The 19,248-nt window shown below is 44.7% G+C and overlaps 1 protein-coding gene across 4 annotated transcripts in view; it reads right to left on the reverse strand.

Annotated features, from left to right (window-relative positions):
- Positions 1-19,248, reverse strand: part of MCPH1 (microcephalin 1) — a 223,444-nt gene that overhangs the window by 165,428 nt on the left and 38,768 nt on the right. For all 4 annotated transcript variants that reach the window (XM_050950730.1, XM_050950729.1, XM_050950731.1 and 1 more), the window contains one exon: positions 18,444-18,556. In XM_050950730.1, the coding sequence (XP_050806687.1) occupies positions 18,444-18,556 (113 nt within the window). The remainder of the gene's footprint in view (positions 1-18,443; positions 18,557-19,248) is intronic.

Genomic DNA, 19,248 nt, shown 5'->3' on the forward strand with positions numbered 1-19,248 from the left:
TCTCATAAATACAGTTGCATTACATATTTCATTTTAGAGTCTGCCAACAAGAATATTTTTTCCAAGCCACATGAAATATAAACCATGTATTTCAATACCTCTCAAAGGAAACAGCATTTATAAATCCTGCCAGTACTTAAAAACAATGTAATATTTCCTGTATGTTAACTGACCTATACTGCAAAGAGACACACCCAGCCTCCAAATTTGTTCTCTGACTGTTAAATAAAATGCATCCATGATAAAAATTTGCTTGGAACAATCATATTCTACATTTGTTCCTAGCTAAGTTCTGGATGTAAGGTCTGAGGAAGTTAGGCATCTCATCCTCACAGGCCAAGTGGAATTTGCCCAAGCAACATATGCCACCTATTTAATATGCATTACTTTGTCCAAATATTCCCCTACTGGCTGTACCACTAAATCTGGAGAAAGCCAAAACCTAGAGTGGAATTATTTCAGTGACAAAGGAAATAGGACCACAAGTGCTTTTTATCTACTCAACCAGATGAGAAAGCCAGGTAAAAGAACCGAACTTTCCATATTTGCAAAAAAACCAGGAGTACTTGTGGCACCTTAGAGACTAATAAATTTATTTGAGATTAAGCTATCGTAGGCTACAGCCCACTTCATCGGATGCATAGAATGGAACATATAGTAAGAAATATAAATACATATAGAGAACATGAAGAGATGGAAGTTGCCATACCAACTCTAAAAGGCTAATTAATTAAGATGAACTATTATCAGCAGGAGAATAAAAGGTTTGTAGTGATAATCAAGATGGCCCATAAAAAGGTCTGAGGATACTTAACATGGGGAAATAGATTTAATTTGTGTAATGACCCAGCCACTCCTAGTCTCTATTCAAGCCAAAGTTAATGGTATCTAGTTTGCATATTAATTCCAGTTCAGCAGTTTCTTGTTGGAGTCTGTTTTTGACGCTTTTCTTCTTACAAAATTGCCACTTTTAAGTCCGTTACTGAATGACCACAGAGGCAGGGGAGGGCAAACTTTTTGGCCTGAGGGCCACATCGGGTTTAGGAAATTGTATGGCAGGCCAGTCAGGGGAGGTTGTGACTCCCCAAACAGCCAGGCGTGGCCCGGCCTGGCCCCCTATCTGACCCCCCTGCTTCTCACCCACCAACGGCCCTCCCCTGGACTCAGACTCATAGACTCATAGGTCAGAAGGGACCAATATGATCATCTAGTCTGACCTCCTGCACAAGGCAGGCCACAGAACCCTACCCATCCACTTTTATAACAACCCCTAACCCAGGACTGAGTTATTGAAATCCTCAAAATTGGTTTGAAGACCTCAAGCTGCAGAGAATCCACCAGCAAGTGACCCATGCCCCACGCTGCAGGGGAAGGCGAAAAACCTCCAGGGCCCCTGCCAATCCGCCCTGGAGGAAAGTTCCTTCCCGACCCCAAATATGGCGATCAGCTAAACCCTGAGCATGTGGGCAAGACTCACCAGCCAGCACCCAAGAAGGAATTCTCTGCAGTAACTCAGTTCCCATCCCATCCAACATCTCCCCGCAGACCATTGAGCAGACTTATCTGGTGATAATCCAAGACCAATTGCCCAAATTAAACTATCCTATCATAACATCCCCTCCATATACTTATCAAGCTTAGTCTTAAAGCCAGATATGTCTTTTGCCCCCACTACTTCCCTCGGAAGGCTGTTCCAGAACTTCACTCCCCTAATGGTTAGAAACCTTCGTCTAATTTCAAGTCTAAACTTCCTAAAATCCAGTTTGTACCCATTCGTCCTCGTGCCTACATTAGTACTAAACTTAAATAATTCCTCTCCCTCCCTAACGTTAACCCCCCTGATATATTTATATAGAGCAAGCATATCCCCCCGCAGCCTTCTTTTGGCCAGGCTAAACAAGCCAAGTTCTTTGAGTCTCCTTTCATAAGGCAGGTTTTCCATTCCTCGGATCATCCTAGTAGCCCATCTCTGGACCTGTTCCAGTTTGAATTCATCCTTCTTGAACATGGGACACCAGAACTGCACACAATATTCCAGATAGGGTCTCACCAGCGCCTTATATAACAGTACTAACACCTCCTTATCCTTGCTGGAAATACCTCGCCTGATGCATCCTAAAATCGCATTTGCTTTTTTTACAGCCGTATCACATTGGCGGCTCATAGTCATCCTGCTATCAACCAATACCCCAAGGTCCTTCTCCTCCTCTGTCGCTTCCAACTGATGCGTCCCCAACGTATATCTAAAATTCTTATTATTAATCCCTAAGTGCATGACCTTGCACTTTTCACTATTGTATTTCATCCTATTACTATTACTCCAGTTTACAAGGTGGTCCAGATCTTCCTGAATAGTATCCCTGTCCTTCTCCGTGTTAGCAATACCCCCCAGCTTTGTGTCATCCGCAAACTTTATTAGCACATTCTCGCTCTTTGTGCCAAGTTCAGTAATAAAAAGGTTAAATAAGATCGGTCCCAAAACCGATCCTTGAGGGACTCCACTAGTGACCTCCTTCCAGCCTGACAGTTCACCCTTCAATATGACCCGCTGGAGTCTCCCCTTTAACCAGTTCCTTATCCACCTTACAACTTTCATATTCATCCCCATCTTTTCCAATTTAACTAACAGTTCCCCATGTGGAACCGTGTCAAACGCCTTACTGAAATCGAGGTAAATTAGATCTACCGCATTTCCTTTATCTAAGTAATCTGTCACCTTCTCAAAGAAGGAGATCAGATTGGTTTGGCACGATCTGCCTTTAGTAACTCCATGTTGCAATTCGTCCCAATTACCATTGACCTCTATGTCCTTAACTACTTTCTCCCTTAAAATTTTTTCCAAGACCTTACGTACTACAGACGTCAAGCTAACAGGCCTATAATTACCCGGATCACTTTTGTTCCCTTTCTTAAAAATAGGAACTACGTTAGCAATTCTCCAGTCGTACGGCACAACCCCCGAGTTTATCGATTGCTTAAAAATTCTCGCTAACGGGCTCGCAATTTCACGCGCCAGTTCCTTTAATATCCTCGGATGGAGATTGTCCGGGCCCTCCGATTTTGTCCCATTAAGCTGTTCAAGTTTGGCCTCTACCTCAGCTGCGGTAATATCCACCTCCATATCCACATTCCCGTTTATCATCACTCCATCAATGCTAAACTCCTCACTAGTCTTATTAAAAACTGAGGCAAAGTACTTATTTAGATATTGGGCCATGCCTAGGTTATTCTTAACCTCCATTCCATCCTCAGTGTATAGCGGCCCCACTTCTTCTTTCTTTGTTTTCTTCATATTTATGTGGCTGTAGAACCTTTTAGTATTGGTTTTGATTCCCTTTGCAAGGTCCAGTTCAATGTGGCTTTTAGCCATCCTCACTTTATCCCTACATGTTCTAACCTCACCAAGGTAGCTTCCCTTGCTAATCCTGCCTTTCTTCCATTCCCTGTAAGCTTTCTGCTTTTTCCTAATCCCCGCTCTGAGTTGCTTGCTCATCCAGTTTGGCCTACAACTCCTGCCCATGGTTTTTTTCCCCCTTTCATGGGATGCAGGCTTCCGACAATTTCCGCAGCTGCGACTTAAAGTAATTCCAGGCCTCCTCCGCATTTAAATCCACAAGTTCCTCCGTCCAATCCACTTCCCTAACTAATTTCCTTAACTCTTTAAAATTAGCCCTCGAGAAGTCGAAAACCTTAATCCTAGATCTACATTCGTTTATCCTTCCATCTAGTTTGAACTGAATCAGCTCATGATCACTCGAATCAAGGTTGTCCCCAACCACCATTTCTTCTACGAGGTCCTCACTGCTCACCAAAACCAAATCTAAAATGGCATCCCCTCTCGTAGGTACTTCAACTACTTGATGAAGAAATCCATCCGCTATCACATCCAGAAAAATCTGACCCCTATTATTCTTGCAAGCACTCGTCCTCCAGTCTATATCCGGGAAGTTGAAGTCTCCCATAATCACACATTTCCCCTTTGTGTTTACTTCATTAAAGACATTAAAGAGGTCTCTATCCATATTCAAATCAGATCCCGGTGGTCTATAGCACACCCCAAGCACTATCTCAGGGGAAGCTCTAGTTGCTTTTTTACCTAGTGTGATTTTTGCCCAGACAGACTCTGTCTTATCCATTCCATCGCTTCTTATTTCCTTACAGTTAATCTCATCATTGATGTACAAGGCTACTCCACCACCTTTGCCTTTCTTCCTGTCTTTTCTAAACAGCACATAGCCTTCAATACCTGTACTCCAGTCATGAGTACTATTCCACCAGGTTTCTGTTATCCCTATAATATCAGGTTTCACTTCCTGCACCAGTAGCTCCAGTTCCTCCATCTTGTTACCTAGGCTCCTCGCATTAGTGTATAGACATTTTAATTTTTGGCGTTTGGCGTCAGTGACATTCTTTCCCCCGTCGTGCACAGACCTTCTACTACCAGCATCACCCGTTAATCTGGTTTCTACTCCACTATTCCTCCTTGGATCAATTCTTTGGTCCGCAAGGGTATCCCCTCTCACTTTGTTTACTTCCCTCTCCAGGTTATATTCCGGCGTGGAGATCTCCTGAACATCTCCCAACCATCTCCCCCAACTTCCTAGTTTAAAGCTCTCTTGATGAGGTCGGCGAGCCTCCATCCTAGAATTCTATTTCCCTCCTTACTTAGATGAAGTCCATCCTGAGCGAACAGTTGTGTATCCGTAAACGCTTCCCAATGACCGTACATCCCAAAGCCCTCCTTATAACACCAATGCCTGAGCCATCTGTTGATCGCCATAATCTTGTCACTCCTTCGTCGCCCTGCTCTAGGAACCGGCAGAATCCCACTGAAGATCACCTGAGCCTCGATTTCTTTGAGCGTCTTCCCTAGTCTGGCATAGTCCTCCTTGATACAGTCCAGCGAGTAACTAGCCGTATCATTCGTTCCCACATGAAGGACAATCAATGGATTCTTTCCCGCTCCTGCTAGGATCCTATTCAGCCTCAGGTCCACATCCTGTATCTTAGCCCCTGGCAGACAGCACACCCTTCTGTTCTCCTGATCAGGTCTAGTTACAGGCCTGTCTATTCTTCTCAGTAAAGAGTCTCCAATCACGTAGACTTGCCTTTTCCTGGCGACAGTGTGATTCTCCGGTCTATCCCCCACACCGGCTGGCCGCAAGTCCTCTCGATTTGTATTCGCCCTTACAATCCTCCTAGGGTTCATACTTGGTGTCGCCTCCATTGATTCCTCCCCTCCTTCTGCAGGACTAGCTGCTCGTCTCTTTTTCTTTGCCCTCTCTCCTTCAGCAGCCTGCTGTGCTCCATCTTCATTTTCCAACTCAGCAAACCTGTTCCTGAGTTCTATTTCTCCATCGCTGGCCCGTCTCTTCCTCTGCCTGGTTCTCCTAGTCACATGCTTCCACCGTCCACTTTCCTCACCCAGCAGCCCCTCCTCAAAGTTCTTTGGTCCTGCTTCTATCTGCTCGTCTGAGCTTATCCCCTGTGCCTCATCATGTCTGTGTTCCATCATCTGCTCAAACCCCCTTCTAAACTCAGCCAGAGTTTCCACCTGCATCTCCAGTCCTCTTATCTTTTCTTCCAGCAGCTCTATCAGGCGGCACTTCATGCAGACAAAACTCCTTTCAGGTGCCCCCTCCAGGACCATGTACATGCCACAGCTACCGCATTCGGTCATCCTCAGTGTGTCTCTACCTGCTGCCTCTGCCTCAATCATACCCTTCCAACTCTGTGCCTGGCAATCCACGCCTCACACCGCAGCACAGGCCACCAACAAGCACTGGGCTGCTGGCAGACCCCTGCCCCTTCCCTTGTCTGACTTGATGGTTTCTCTGCCTTGGTCTCCCCTGTAACCTCCCACTGAAACTCCCCTGTTAGCAGCTCTGTTTGCTGGCTCCTGTGCCGCTGCAGCTATCTGTGCCGCTGCCTGAGTGCCTGGCTCCTTATATAGGACCCCTAATCAGGTAAGCCCCGCCCCCAACTCAGGGCTCAGCCTCGCTCCCAGCACACGGCCCCTAGCAGCCTGCACACACACTCACTCACACACAAACTCCACAATACAATCCACAAACTACAAAAACCTGCTCCTCCAACAGAACTCCCACTGAAACTCCCGTTAGGACCCAATCCTCCAATTTGTCTAGGTCACTCTGAACCCTATCCCTACCCTCCAGCATATCTACCTCTCCCCCCATTCAACACCTCCTGCTCCCTGACAGCCCCCCTGAAATCCCCGTGCCATCCAACCCACCCTGCTCCCTGTCTCCTGACAGCCCCCAGAACATCCACTCCTGACTGCACCCCGCTACCCCATCCAACCCCTCTTCTCATTCCCGACTGCCCCTTCAGGAACCCTGTCCCCATTCAACCCGTTCCCCACCCTCTGACCGCCCCGACCCCTATCCACCTCCCTGCTCACCACCCCGAACTCCCCTGCCCTCTAGCCAACCCCCGCTGCTCGGAGCACCAGTGGCTAGCAGTGCTACAGCCGCACCACCCGGCTGGAGCCAGCCATGTGCAGCAGCACCGAGCACCGGGTCAGACTGGGCCCTACAGCTGCGCTGCCCCAGAAGCTCGCAGCCCCGCCACCAAGAGCATTGCACTGGTGGTGCAGTGAGCTGAGGCTGAAGGGGAGGAAGAAAAGTAAGGGAGGGGTTGGGGGCTAGCCTCCTGGGCCAGGAGCTCAAGGGGCAGGCAGAAGGGTCCCCAGGGCCAGATGTGGCCCACAGGCCGTAGTTTGCCCACCTCCATGCCAAGGGTTTGGCCAGGAAATCATTCCTAGTGGTGATCACAGACTAGTTAACTAGTTTGGATTTGTCAAGTCCATTTAAAGGCAAAACAGAGTGCAAGAACAATATTCCATTTGTTTAGGGATGCCCTACGCCATCTCCTCCAGGTCATGTGTTTGCCTTAGAATCATAGAGTATTAGGGTTAGAAGAGACCTCAGGAAGTCATCTAGTCCAATCCTCTGCTCAAAGCAGAACCAAAACCAACTAAATTATCCCAGTCAGGGCTTTGTCAAGCCTGACCTTAAAAACCTCTAAGGATGGAGATTCCACCACCTCCCTAGGTAACTCTTTCCAGTGCTTCAACACTCTCCTAGTGAAAACGTTTTTCCTAATATCCAATCTAAACCTCGCCTACTGCAACTTGAGAGCATTGCTTCTTGTTCTGTCATCTACCACCACTGAGAACAGCTTAGCTCCATCCTCTTTGGAAACCCCTCCTTCAGGTAGTTGAAGGCTACTATCAAATCCCCCCTCACTCTTCTCTTCCACAGACTAAATAACCCCAGGTCCCTCAGCCTCTCTTCGTAAGTCATGTGCCCTAGCCCCCTAATTATTTTTGCTGCCCTCAGCTGGAATCTCTTCAATTTGTCCACATCCCTTCTGCAGTGGGGGGACCAAAACTGGATGCAATACTCCAGGTGTGAGCTCATCAGTGCCAAATAGAGGGGAATAATCACTTCCCTTGATTTGCTGACAATGCTCCTGCTAATACAGCCCAATATGCTGTTGGCCCTCTTGGTAACAAGGGCACGCTGCTGACTCATATCCAACTTCTTGTCCACTGTAATCCCTAGGTCCTTTTCTGCAGAACTGCTGCTTAGCCAGTCAGTCCCCAGCCTGTAGTTGTGCATTGGATTCTTCCTACTTAAGTGCAGGACTCTGCACTTGACCTTGCTGAACCTCATCAGATTTCTTTTGACCCAATCCTCCAATTTGTCTAGGTCACTCTGAACCCTATCCCTACCCTCCAGCATATCTACCTCTCCCCCCAGCTTAGTATCATCTGCGAACTTGCTGAGGGTACAATTCATCCCATCATCCAGATCATTAATAAAGATGCTGAACAAATGGCCCCAGGACTGATGTCTGGGGCACTCACCAGCTCCCAGGCCTCTGCCAGTGGCTCTGAACTAAGGCACATACCTTCAGTGTTCACTGTTGCATTTTAGAAATCAAGTACTTCAATGACCAGGTCCATAACACAGAACCATGTGGATCACAATGAATAAGCCACGAATCAGGTCAATTTCACTCTGTTGTAGCTTAGGAAAACTATGATCATGGTCCTCTAATTCAGAGCACAATGACATCAAACTCCAGAAGGGAGGGATAGCTCAGTGGTTTGAGCATTGGCCTGCTAAACCCAGGTTTGTGAGTTCAATCCTTGAGGGGGCCATTTAGGGATTTGGGGATTGGCCCTACTTTGAGCAGGGGGTTGGACTAGATGGTCTCCTGAGGTCCCTTCCAATCCTAATATTCTATAATTTATTTTATCACCATGAAATGCCTTTCATTCCCAATCCTTCACCTTCCCACACAAATGTATGACTGTCTCACAGTTGATAACACCCACTGACAACACTCATCAGTTAATCTCAGTGATTTTTAAACGTTAAGGAAGTGTTGTTGCTATACTCTCCAGAAAACCCTGCTCTACTTGCTGCACCTCTAATATTGCCCAGCTTGCCAGTCTGCAGTTCTGTTTTTTTCTGTCCCCTGCCTGCAAAGACTACCAGACTTAGCTTCCTGACTCCCCTTCCTAGCTCCATGCAGCAGTTAAAGGTACATGCACTCTAATTCAATTAACTCCGCATGGGACACTGGAGAGCAGAGGAAGTGACAGACACTGCTGACAGGACAGGGAGACAAAATTAAATGGCAGGTACTGGCTGCAACAAAATGGCAAATTTCACTGCAAAAATATTGATTCTGTTGCACCTTGGAAGAATGAAATCCCATGGCCACGGAACAGCAAAGTCCAAGGGGCCTCCCTCTTATTGAGATAACAGGGGGTGTGTCATGGTATAAACCCCCACCCTGAACCTTAGCATCCAAAAGATGGGGTACCAGCATGAATTCCTCTAAGCTCAATTACTAGCTTAGCACTTGTAGCGCTGCCACCAACCAGGAATTCCAGTGCCTGGTACAATCTGGTCCCTCCAAAACCTTGCCTGAGGACCCCCAAGACCCAGTCCCTCTGGATCTTAACACAAGGAAAGTAAACCCTTTCTCTCACCGTTGCCTCTCCCAGGCTTCCCCTCCCTGGGGTACCCTGGAAGATCACTGTGATTCAAACTCCTTGAATCTTAAACAGAGAGGAAAATTCACCTTCCCCCCCTCCTTCTCCCTCCCCCTCCCAGACTCTCCCTGAGAGAGAGAAAGTAATCCTAACACAGAGAGAAAATTAACCTCTCTCTCCCCCTTCCCCCCTTTCTCCCCACTAATTCCCTGGTGAATCCAGACACAGTTCCCTGGGGTCTCAACAGAATAAAAAACAACAAACAATCAGGTTCTTAAACAAGAAAAGCTTTTAATTAAAGAGAGAAAAAACAGTAAAAATTATCTTTGTAAATTTAAGATGGAATATGTTACAGAGTCTTTCAGCTACAGACACTGGGAATACCCTCCCAGCCTAAGTATATAAGTACACATTTGAACTCCTTCCAGCCAAATACACATTTGCAAATAAAGAAAACAACCATAAGCCAAACTTGCCTTATCTACCTAGTACTCACTATTCTGAACTTATAAGAGCCTGTATCGGAGAGATTGGAGAGGAACCTGGGTTGCACGTCCGGTCCCTCTCAGAACCCAGAGAGAACCACCACCAAAAACTAACAGCACACACACACAAACTTCCCTCCCTCAAGACTTGAAAGTAACCTGTCCCCTGACTGGTCCTCTGTTCAGGTGACAGCCAGGCTCACTGGACTTGTTAACCCTTTACAGGCAAAAGAGACATGAAGTACTCCTGTTCTATTAACCCTTAACTATCTGTTTATGACAGGGTGCCAAAGAGCTATTATTTCAGACTCTCTTCACACTGGAGGTGGCATCACTGCAATGGTTTAGAGTCTACTCAGACTTTCCATCTTCCTTCTGCAACAACGATGACTAAAAACAACTGTTCTTTTAAAATGAAAACAAATTCTGGAGCACAATTCTGAAGCAAGGGAAGAATTCCATGGCAAGTTCTGCAGTTTCAGAATACACAATTGCTTGGCTACGATTAACAGCAAATATAGGCACTGGAGTTATTCCTTTGGACAGCTGACCCACAAACAAAGAAGGGTGAAGGTAGAGTAGCATCCCTACTTCCATAAAAAGATGGAAAGGTAGATCAGCACCATAAATTCCAATCACAGTACCCAAGAGACTGGAGTAGTGGCAGAGGCTCCACACCCTCATAAAAGCCAGGGAAATTTGGAGTGGGAAGAAGAAAATCTTCTCTCCTTTCCAACAGCCAGATACTTTTACAGAGGCAGGGAGAATGGCTTCAGATTAAAGACATGAAATGAACAAGAAAGATGAAACTCCCTGCAGAACCTTACATAAGAAGGGTTAGACAGGGAGAGATTAAATTGTTTAAGTCAGAAAAGAAGTTCAGGAGATGGAGATTTTAGAGGCAGAAGAAAGAAGACAACAGAGAATGACAAAGATAACAGGTGAAGGGAGAGAGTAGAAAACAAGAAACACACAAAGATGACAATTTGGAAAAATATACACCATGGACTACTATTGGAAAAAAGGAGAAGAGGAGGATGAAATAAAAAAGGGAAAGACTGGACAACATACACAGTGGAGGTTAAACATTTTAAAAACTGCTCTGAATCTAAATTTAATCCTGTGAAAATACCAATTACTGTCTAATGTATGCTCATCTCTCCAAATGATCTGGAGGCAGATCTTGCATGCTTTGCTTTTTATTAAAACATTGAACAATGTGAAAAAAGTTTTTTCAAAGTTAATTAGGGAGTAGTTATGATGTTGTACTTCATAATGTTTTATGGAAATATGCTCATGAGTGTGAATATAATGTAAATGGAATATGATTTATGAAAAAGGTCTCTTGTAAGGTTTCATTACAAGCTTATGATCTACTGAGTGTGTTCCTCCCATTTGCTTGCATGTATTATTTCCATGTCTGAAGTTAGGAAAATAAGATATAAACTTGTATGTAACCCCATTAAGTGCAAGCCATGAAGGGTGCTTCAGAATCAATGACCTGTAAATGGTTCTGTTTACTTGCAAACCTTCCTAGGTAGTGTGGGCCAGCCTTGGAAGAATGGAGGCTAGAGTCTCACAGGACACGTGAACATGTCACCTGATACTGGAATCTATATTAAACCTGTTGCTTTTCCATTTAGAAGGAGGGGTGAGGACCCAGAGAGAAAAAAAATTCCCACCTTGTACCAAAGCTATAAAAGGAGTTGGAACAGAACAAAGGGGGCTGCCAGTCATGAGAAATTCCCTAGTTACCACCTGAGCTGGAACTAACAAGGACTGTACCAGGAGAAAGGATTGGGCCCAGACTAGGAAGGAGTCTAGTCTGTGAAAGAAACTTATTGGAACATCTCTAAAGGTGAGATTTACCTGTTCAGTTACTTAATGTATTAGGCTTAGACTTGCATGGTTTTGTTTTAATTTTGCTTGATAACTTACTTTGTTCTGTCTGTTATTACTTGAAACTACTTATATCCTACTTTTTATACTTAATAAAATCACTTTTGTTTATTAATGAACCCAGAGTAAGTGACTAATACCTGGGGGAGTAAACAGCTGTGCATATCTACCTATCTGTGTTATAGAGGACGGACAATTTGTGTGTTTACCCTGTATAAGCTTTATACAGAATAAAACAGATTTATTTGGGGTTTGGATCCCATTGGGAACTCTGTGACCGGGTGCTGGAGATAGGTGACCTGCTGAGCAGCTTTTGGTTAAAGTCTGCAGCTTTGGGGGCGTGGAACAGACCTGGGTCTATGTTGCAGCAGGCTAGTGTGTCTGGCTCAACAAGACAGGGTTCTGGAAGTCCCAAGCAGGCAGGGAAAACGGGCTCATAGGTAATTCCAGCACATCAGGTGAGTGTCCCAAGGGGGTCTCTGTGATTGAATCCGTAACAGCCGTTTATGCTCCTACAGCAACAATTTCAATTAAAAAGTTAGCACAACTATGACTGGAGCCATACAGAAAAAATCCACCTGCAACCATTAGTTTAATTGTTTAAACATAAGTGGTTTAGTTTCCTGGTCCCTTGACAGCTGAATCTGTCCGACTGGCTTGATTAACTTGATAGTTTGGTGGTTTTGAGTCAATACACCACCACCACCACCACTATAGGAATGTGCTTTATAAATATAAAAAATGAAATTTAAAAGCTGACATAAAGCCACAGTTTGTGTGTGTCAACAGCTTCAGCTTTAAAGTTGGTTTCTCCCTCTGTTGGAGTTTGCACCCCTATGAATATTAATATTTCTTCACCTATCCCCAACAATGACTACACCTTATGTTAAAAAGCTAGTCAAATGTAGCAGTTTGCACTGAGGCAAAACTGGCACTGATTGCAAAGCTAATGAATCTGCAGCATCAAGCACCTTTTATGTTTTCTGTAATGAAGAGAGGCCAAACTATTTAAATAAGTGTAATACACAAAATAAGTAACATAAATCTTAACAGATTCTCTTCAACCTACAGTATGAATCCATAAAGAAGTGGTTAATTTAAATGAATAAAGACATAAAAATACAAATTAATTTACTTAATAGAAGTGTTTATTAGTAATACAAAAATTATGTCAATTGCTAATGAAATGGAAAAAGGAAATCTCCTGTTCAGAGTGATTTACAATAATCTTCAAGAGCTGTATGGATATTATTTAGATTGCAGTTCTGTAAACTAGACTATTTCCAACATACAGAATTACGCTAGATATCAGTTAGCTTGCAAAGGATATTCATTTTCCAAAAGTTAAATATCCCAAATGGGAGGATCTCATCAGCAGTAGCTTTTCCTCTTGGTAGTTTTCATGCGAAAAGGGGAACAGGTTCAGTTTTACACTGACTCATCACCAAAGCAGCTGCAGCGCATTGAATTGCTTTGGTTTTCTGGCATGCTAATTACAACCTCAAAATAACAATTAGGTACCCAACAACAGTAACTAAACTCTCAGTTGTTTACCATAGAGGCTACATTCTACGACCGATCTTTGTGCAAGCCTCCACTGATATCGGTGTGAGTTCTACTGTAAATTAAGGATATTAATGTCGCCTGTAAGTTTATATTTATGATCCAGGAGATAAAGTAAGGAATTTACCCCCTCTGTAGAAGTCGTAAGGCACCCTGGGATAGGTGGTAAAAAAGCAAACAAGTTGATAAGTGTATTAATGTCTTAAAGTGGTAAACAGTGGTAAGATGATTGTATACAGGAATTTTGCTGGGAATGGGATACCTCTACAGACCAGTGGTTCTCAACCAGGGGTCCGAGGCTCCCTTGGGGGCCATGAGCAGGTTTGAAGGGAGCCACCAAGCAGGGCCAGCATTAGACTCACTGGGGCCCAGGGCAGAAAGCTGAAAGCCCAACGCATGGGGCTGAGGTCCAGGGCCCTGAGCCCCACCACCTGGGGCTGCAGCCGAAGCCTGAGCAATGTAGTTTTGCAGGGGCCCCTCTGCCATAGGGCCCCAAGCAATTGCCCTGCTTGCTACCTCTTAACGCTAGCCCTGGCTTTTATATGCAGAGAACCATTTATTGTGGCACAGGTGGGCTGTGGAGTTTTTATAGCATGTTGGTGGGGGGCTCAAAATGAAAAAGGTTGAAAACTCCTATAGACTATACCTATAGTATTTCTGAAACGTATAGATTCACAGATAAGGCCAGAAGGATCCACTGAGATCATCTAGTCCTGCGGTTCTCAACCCGTTGCCCACGAGCCACATGTGGCCCAATTAGCACACAGCTACAACCCAACTGTGCTCTAAAGGCTGCCGGGCTGCGCACTGGGATCCGGGTTCCTGGCTGCCTGGTGCAGCAGGGTCCGGGCTGCCCAGAACGATGGGGGTTTGAGATTCGGACTACTGGCTAAGCCAGCCCCACAGAGTCCACTCAGAGGCAGGGGTCTGAGATTGGGGCTGCTCTCATACATTTAGCCATGCAACAGCCAAGCCATCAGGTGCAGCACTGCCAAATTCAGGTGCAAAGGAGTGCCATGGTTCTGAAACAGTAGATCCAGCCAGAGCGGCAGTCACAGCAGGGCAGCCACTGAGAGGTCCAGCAGTGTGCCAAACCAGGGTTGACGAGGCCAGACCGGGGCTATTAGGATAAACTTTGCCTTGTCCTGTTTGATCTTCACAAGGAGCCTGTGGATTAATGGCACCGGAGGGAAGGCATACATTAGAGCCCACAACTATGGGAGCAAAAAGGCGTCTGATAGGGAGCCCCTGTCGAACCCCCGAATTGAGAAGAATACGTGGCACTTTCTGTTCTGCCAGAACAAGTCCACCCACGGAGTCCCCTACCTTTGGAAGATCACACCGACCACCTCTGGATGGAGAGATCATTCATGGCGAGATGAGAAGGTTGTGCTAAGGCGATCTGTCACCACATTTCTGGCTCTGGGGAAGTGTGCAGCCATGAGATGAAGGGCATACTGCACACACAAATCCCAGATGAAAAGCTGCTTGACGAAGGGCTGATGACCGGACTCTGCCTTGCTTGTTGATGTAAAACATTGTGGCCTTGTCCATCAGAATCAGCACCACCTTACCCTTCAGGTAAGGCAGGAAAGCCTGGCAGGCCAGCCTGGCAGGCCAAGCAATCGTCTCAGGACCAACAGCCGTACATACTGAAATTGCCCTGGTTGGCTCCTCAGCCAAGGTCCGAGGCATTCGTCAGGTAACAACCCTGGCTGCCAACTTGGCCTCATCCCAGGCCATCCAGAGGAAGCTCCTCGCCACAGTGGTACCTTCCTCCAAAATGGTAGCAAACTCCTGGCCCAGGTCCTCGAGCAGGGAGTCTTTAAACTTCTTTAGGGAATCCCACAAAACAAAGTTGCATCTGCCCAATGGGGCTTGATGGTTAGACACTCAAAATTGAAGGCTGACTGTCGAATAAACTTTTCTTCTGAAAAGGCCCAGCCTCTTGCCGTCTTTATTTTTGGGAGTGGATCTTGCCTGCCCTTGTCTTTTCCTTTCATTGGCCACAGAAATGACCAGTGATCCCAGTGGCAGGTAGGTATACAAGTATTCAAACCCTTTAGCAGGCATGAAATATCTCTTTTCAGCCCACTTGGAGTTTGGAGGGATATCCTTTCGTGCACAGGATATGCAACCTGCGAGGGAGTTGTCACCGGAAGCACATATAAGTAGGTTGTCCAATTGCTCCATCATTTCCTCCACCTCCGAGCCCAAATTCAAGGCCATCCTTCACAGCAGGGATTGGTGTTCCTTGAAGTCAATGGGTGGGCTGGCCCACCCAGGTCCAGCAACTGCCTCATCTGGCAACAACTGTACCACTGGGGGAGGGGCTGGGGCATTATTCTCCTCTTTTGCAGTGGGCACCAGCTCTCTCCCCCAGTGTCGGAGTCTGCTCCACGCACCGATCCCGGTACTGTCGGTTGCTTCTCTGAAGCAGCAAGGGAAGACTGCTGCGAGAAGGGCACCAGCAACATTGGTGTGCCCCATGCATTCCAATAGGGCCACTGGATTGGCCACTGGCCTTACTGCCATACCAGCACCGCAACAGCTGAGGTAGTTACCAGGACCCACTGAGATTGGTGCTGCCTCAGCGAGGGGCTAAAGGCCCGCTCTGACTCTGAAGAGTCCCTTCCGGTGACCAGGGTGGGGCTGTGGACACCTGAGTCTGATGGCTGATTCTCGGTGCGGGTGAGCAGTGCCTTGAATAAAGCGAACAGTGCCTGTCCAAGGACCAGTGTCAGGGACATGGAGACCGGTGCCACAAGGGTGAGCAGTCCTGTAGCAGCAGGGAACAAGACCTGCATCGTGGCATCAGCTGGCAGGATGACGATTGGTGCTAGGCGTACAGATACCACTAAGGCAAAAAAACTCCAGCAACTGTGCACGTGGGTGTGCACACACCCTAGAATGCAATGAGGAAGAATTCAACTCCTTTAGCAAGAATGAAGTATAGCTAGGGAGTGCTGTACCTCTCTGACCAGTTCTAGTATGACCTCATTGATCAGAAGAGCCACCTTACTTACAGAAGGTCCCTGCAATTGCAAGATGTCCAGGCGCCACTGCTGAGGATCCTGCACCTCCTCCAAGGGATCTGCAGGTCACTGGCAACTTTTTTTAATAGCTCCTGGTATTGGCAGTTGTCATCTAGTGGAGAAAGCAAAGGAGTGACCACATCATCCAGGGACGGTGAAAAGGCACCTGTCGGAACCTGCGACATCAGTTGCAGCTCTTCCTCCTTGTACACGGATGGAACTGGCTGGCAAGAGGAAGAGCAGCAGTAGGACTCCTGAGAAGAGCCTGGATACCTGCCATAAGAGGTCTCCCCGGCATGGATCAGAGAGGGGCCTCACAGCCTTCTCCATTAGGTGCTTTCTTAGGTGAAGCTCCCAGGTTTTGAGTTCTGGGTGGGAAGGAGCAACAGATACTGCACTTTGCAGAGATCTACATCTCACCTAGACAGTACAGACATCACTGATGTTCAGTACTAATGGAGAAGGAGCGAGGGCTGGAGACACAATTCTTGAATCTCAGTTAATACAGTAACAACCTTTTCACTTGTGAGAAAGTATTAAAATCAATTATCATTCAAAATACTTCTTATGGGAGTCCTGACTCTAAACAAACTTTTGAAGGAAAATTAACTATAGTTTATACTGTTTCCCAGACTGTTTTTACAGGCTAAATATTAACTTGAGCAGATCACATTTCAAAATGAGTATCTGTAACTACAGTAGCAGGATCAAAAACAGCCTTATACAACTGGAATTCTGCAGAACCACTCTTGGGTTCGATTAGACAGGAAGCAATAGCAATTTATGAACTTTTGAAAGCGCCTTGTGAATTCGTGTTGTGATGAGATTGGATTCTGCTAAAACTGCTTTTATATTGCATTGTGTAATATGCTTAATACTAAACCAGGGGTCGGCAACCTTTCAGAAGTGCTGTGCAGAGTCTTCATTTATTCACTCTAATTGAAGGTTTCACGTGCCAGTAATACATTAACATTTTTAGAAGGTCTCTTTCTATAAGTCTATAATATATAACTAAACTATTGTTGTGTGTAAAGAAAATAAGATTTTTAAAAAGTTTAAGAAGCTTGATTTAAAATTAAATTAAAATTCAGAGTCCCCCAGACCAGTGGCCAAGACCCGGGCAGTGGGAGTGCCACTGAAAAATCAGCTCGGGTGCCGCCTTTGGCATGTGTGCCATAAGTTGCCTACCCCTGTACTAAACAAACAAAAAAGTTAAGATAAACAAGGATCCCAAAATAGAGAAGAGCAATGAGATAAAATTGGAACTATTGTATACACTTGTGGTAGTAAATAAATTTACACAGACTAAAGATGAATCAGTGACAACAAATCTGATACTGAATCTCAATCATTGCTACTGTAAGTAGTCCTAACAAAGGTTCAATGGTGATATTTTCTGGGGGTGCAATACAGTGCCATATTTTTGTGGCAAACCATGAGATGGTTCTGACTAAATTCTTCAAAATAGTGGACCAGAAATCTCCAAATATAGCAACAGCTGCGATTTCAGCAAGTCTGTTCTCTTTCTTTTTAAAGAGAATCTGTCTGTGAACAGTTAAAAGAATCAAGTAGCATAAAGACAGGAAATGAAGTCATAATTTCAGCTCAAAGCAACCATTGGTCCATCTAATCCACCAACCTACTACTAAGAGTGGCATTTAATTTGGAAGCTCTCTAATAATTGCACCTACTTAATATTTCAATGTAGAAGGAAAATAGGTCTTTTGACCAGCAGATCTCTCTGAAATTCTTTAGACAGACATCCATTGAAACCCATGAGGTAGTGTTCTGTCCTACTTCAGCTGATTTATACTTCATCTCTCTACATTCTCTTTGGGTGATTTTGTCTGCAAGAAACTTCAGCCATCTTTATCTTCATTCTGTCATGTGGTACATAGTGTGTAAATTTACCTTTATCAGTTATATTTGCTGCTAATCAATTTTAAATTTACCAAGAACAAGGTTTTTAAAAAGTGAAAAACTAGAATGATTAAGTGAAAGTAGTTCTATAGTGATGAACATCTTCAAAGTTCTACATTCAAGTCCTTTTTGAACCATAAATTGTTTAGTACTATACAGCACATAGAAGTGAAATCCACTTTGTTTAAAAGGATGCTTCTTCACAATACAACTGCTAAAAATATCACAATTAGTAGTTCTCTGATAAAGAGAAGCTTAAGGCCTGTTTCCAAGTTATATTCTAAATACACTGACAATCATATGATGTAGTTCATACATAGTCAAGCCTCACTAGAGTAGGCATGTCTAGGCCTTCCTATTCAATATTCACCCAAAATGTAAACAAAAAAATGACAGAAAATTCAATAGATCATTTTGCATTGCATACTGAGGAAAGTTATCTTTTAAAGGTGTTAAAATTATATATTACACATAAAAAATGGTCTTGACATTGTGTCTGTGTAGACTGACCTTTTTGATTCTCCCAGTTTTCTTTGATGCCCCACTGGGCTTATTCTTGTTTTCATTAAAAACTTCACAAGAGCCATCGCAAGCCTCACATACTGAAATTTCATTTTCAACACCTAGAAACCAAGTGCATCAAAAGTTTAGAACCTTGCGGAGAAAGCAAGGTGCAATCTAGTTTAAAAAAAATTCTAAAAAAAGGTTTTCAGAAATCTTTTCACCCACATACCAGCAAATACGACTAAAACATTTTCAAAATATCATTGCATATTAATACTTGTGGTGTTTACTTTTCTGTTCCACTCAAACTATGACAGTGCATTTACACTCCAATGTTTCTGGTTTAGCCGCACAATTTCTAGTCTCATGCACATCGGTACAATGATACAGTATGTGGACTTTCAAAACACACAAGGCATTTTTATTTAGAAAAGTATTCAGAATTTCTTTGTATCCACACAAAGCCTAAATTTTGGGACATAAAGCACTGATGTTTGAATTTTTCTTTATATGTCAACGTTTATTAGCCTACTTAAAATGTAATTGGCAGTCTCAGGCCTATTTTCAAGTCAGACCCCCCAACACAACTGGCACCTTGTCATCAGGTAGAGGGCTAAATGGTCATGGAGACTAGCTACTACTCTAAACATGGCCCTCCAGAAAAGGATAAGCATGCACTGTCATTGCCTGTGCTGTATCTGTTCTGTGATTTAATAACTTTCAGGCTCCAGTGCTGTCAAAACCACTTTTGAGAAGGTAATTTGCCTGATTAAGATATATACACTTTGATCAATCTTTTGATAAACGCAGG

This window comes from Gopherus flavomarginatus, chromosome 4 (genome assembly GCF_025201925.1).
Source record: "Gopherus flavomarginatus isolate rGopFla2 chromosome 4, rGopFla2.mat.asm, whole genome shotgun sequence".
NCBI lineage: Eukaryota > Metazoa > Chordata > Testudines > Testudinidae > Gopherus > Gopherus flavomarginatus.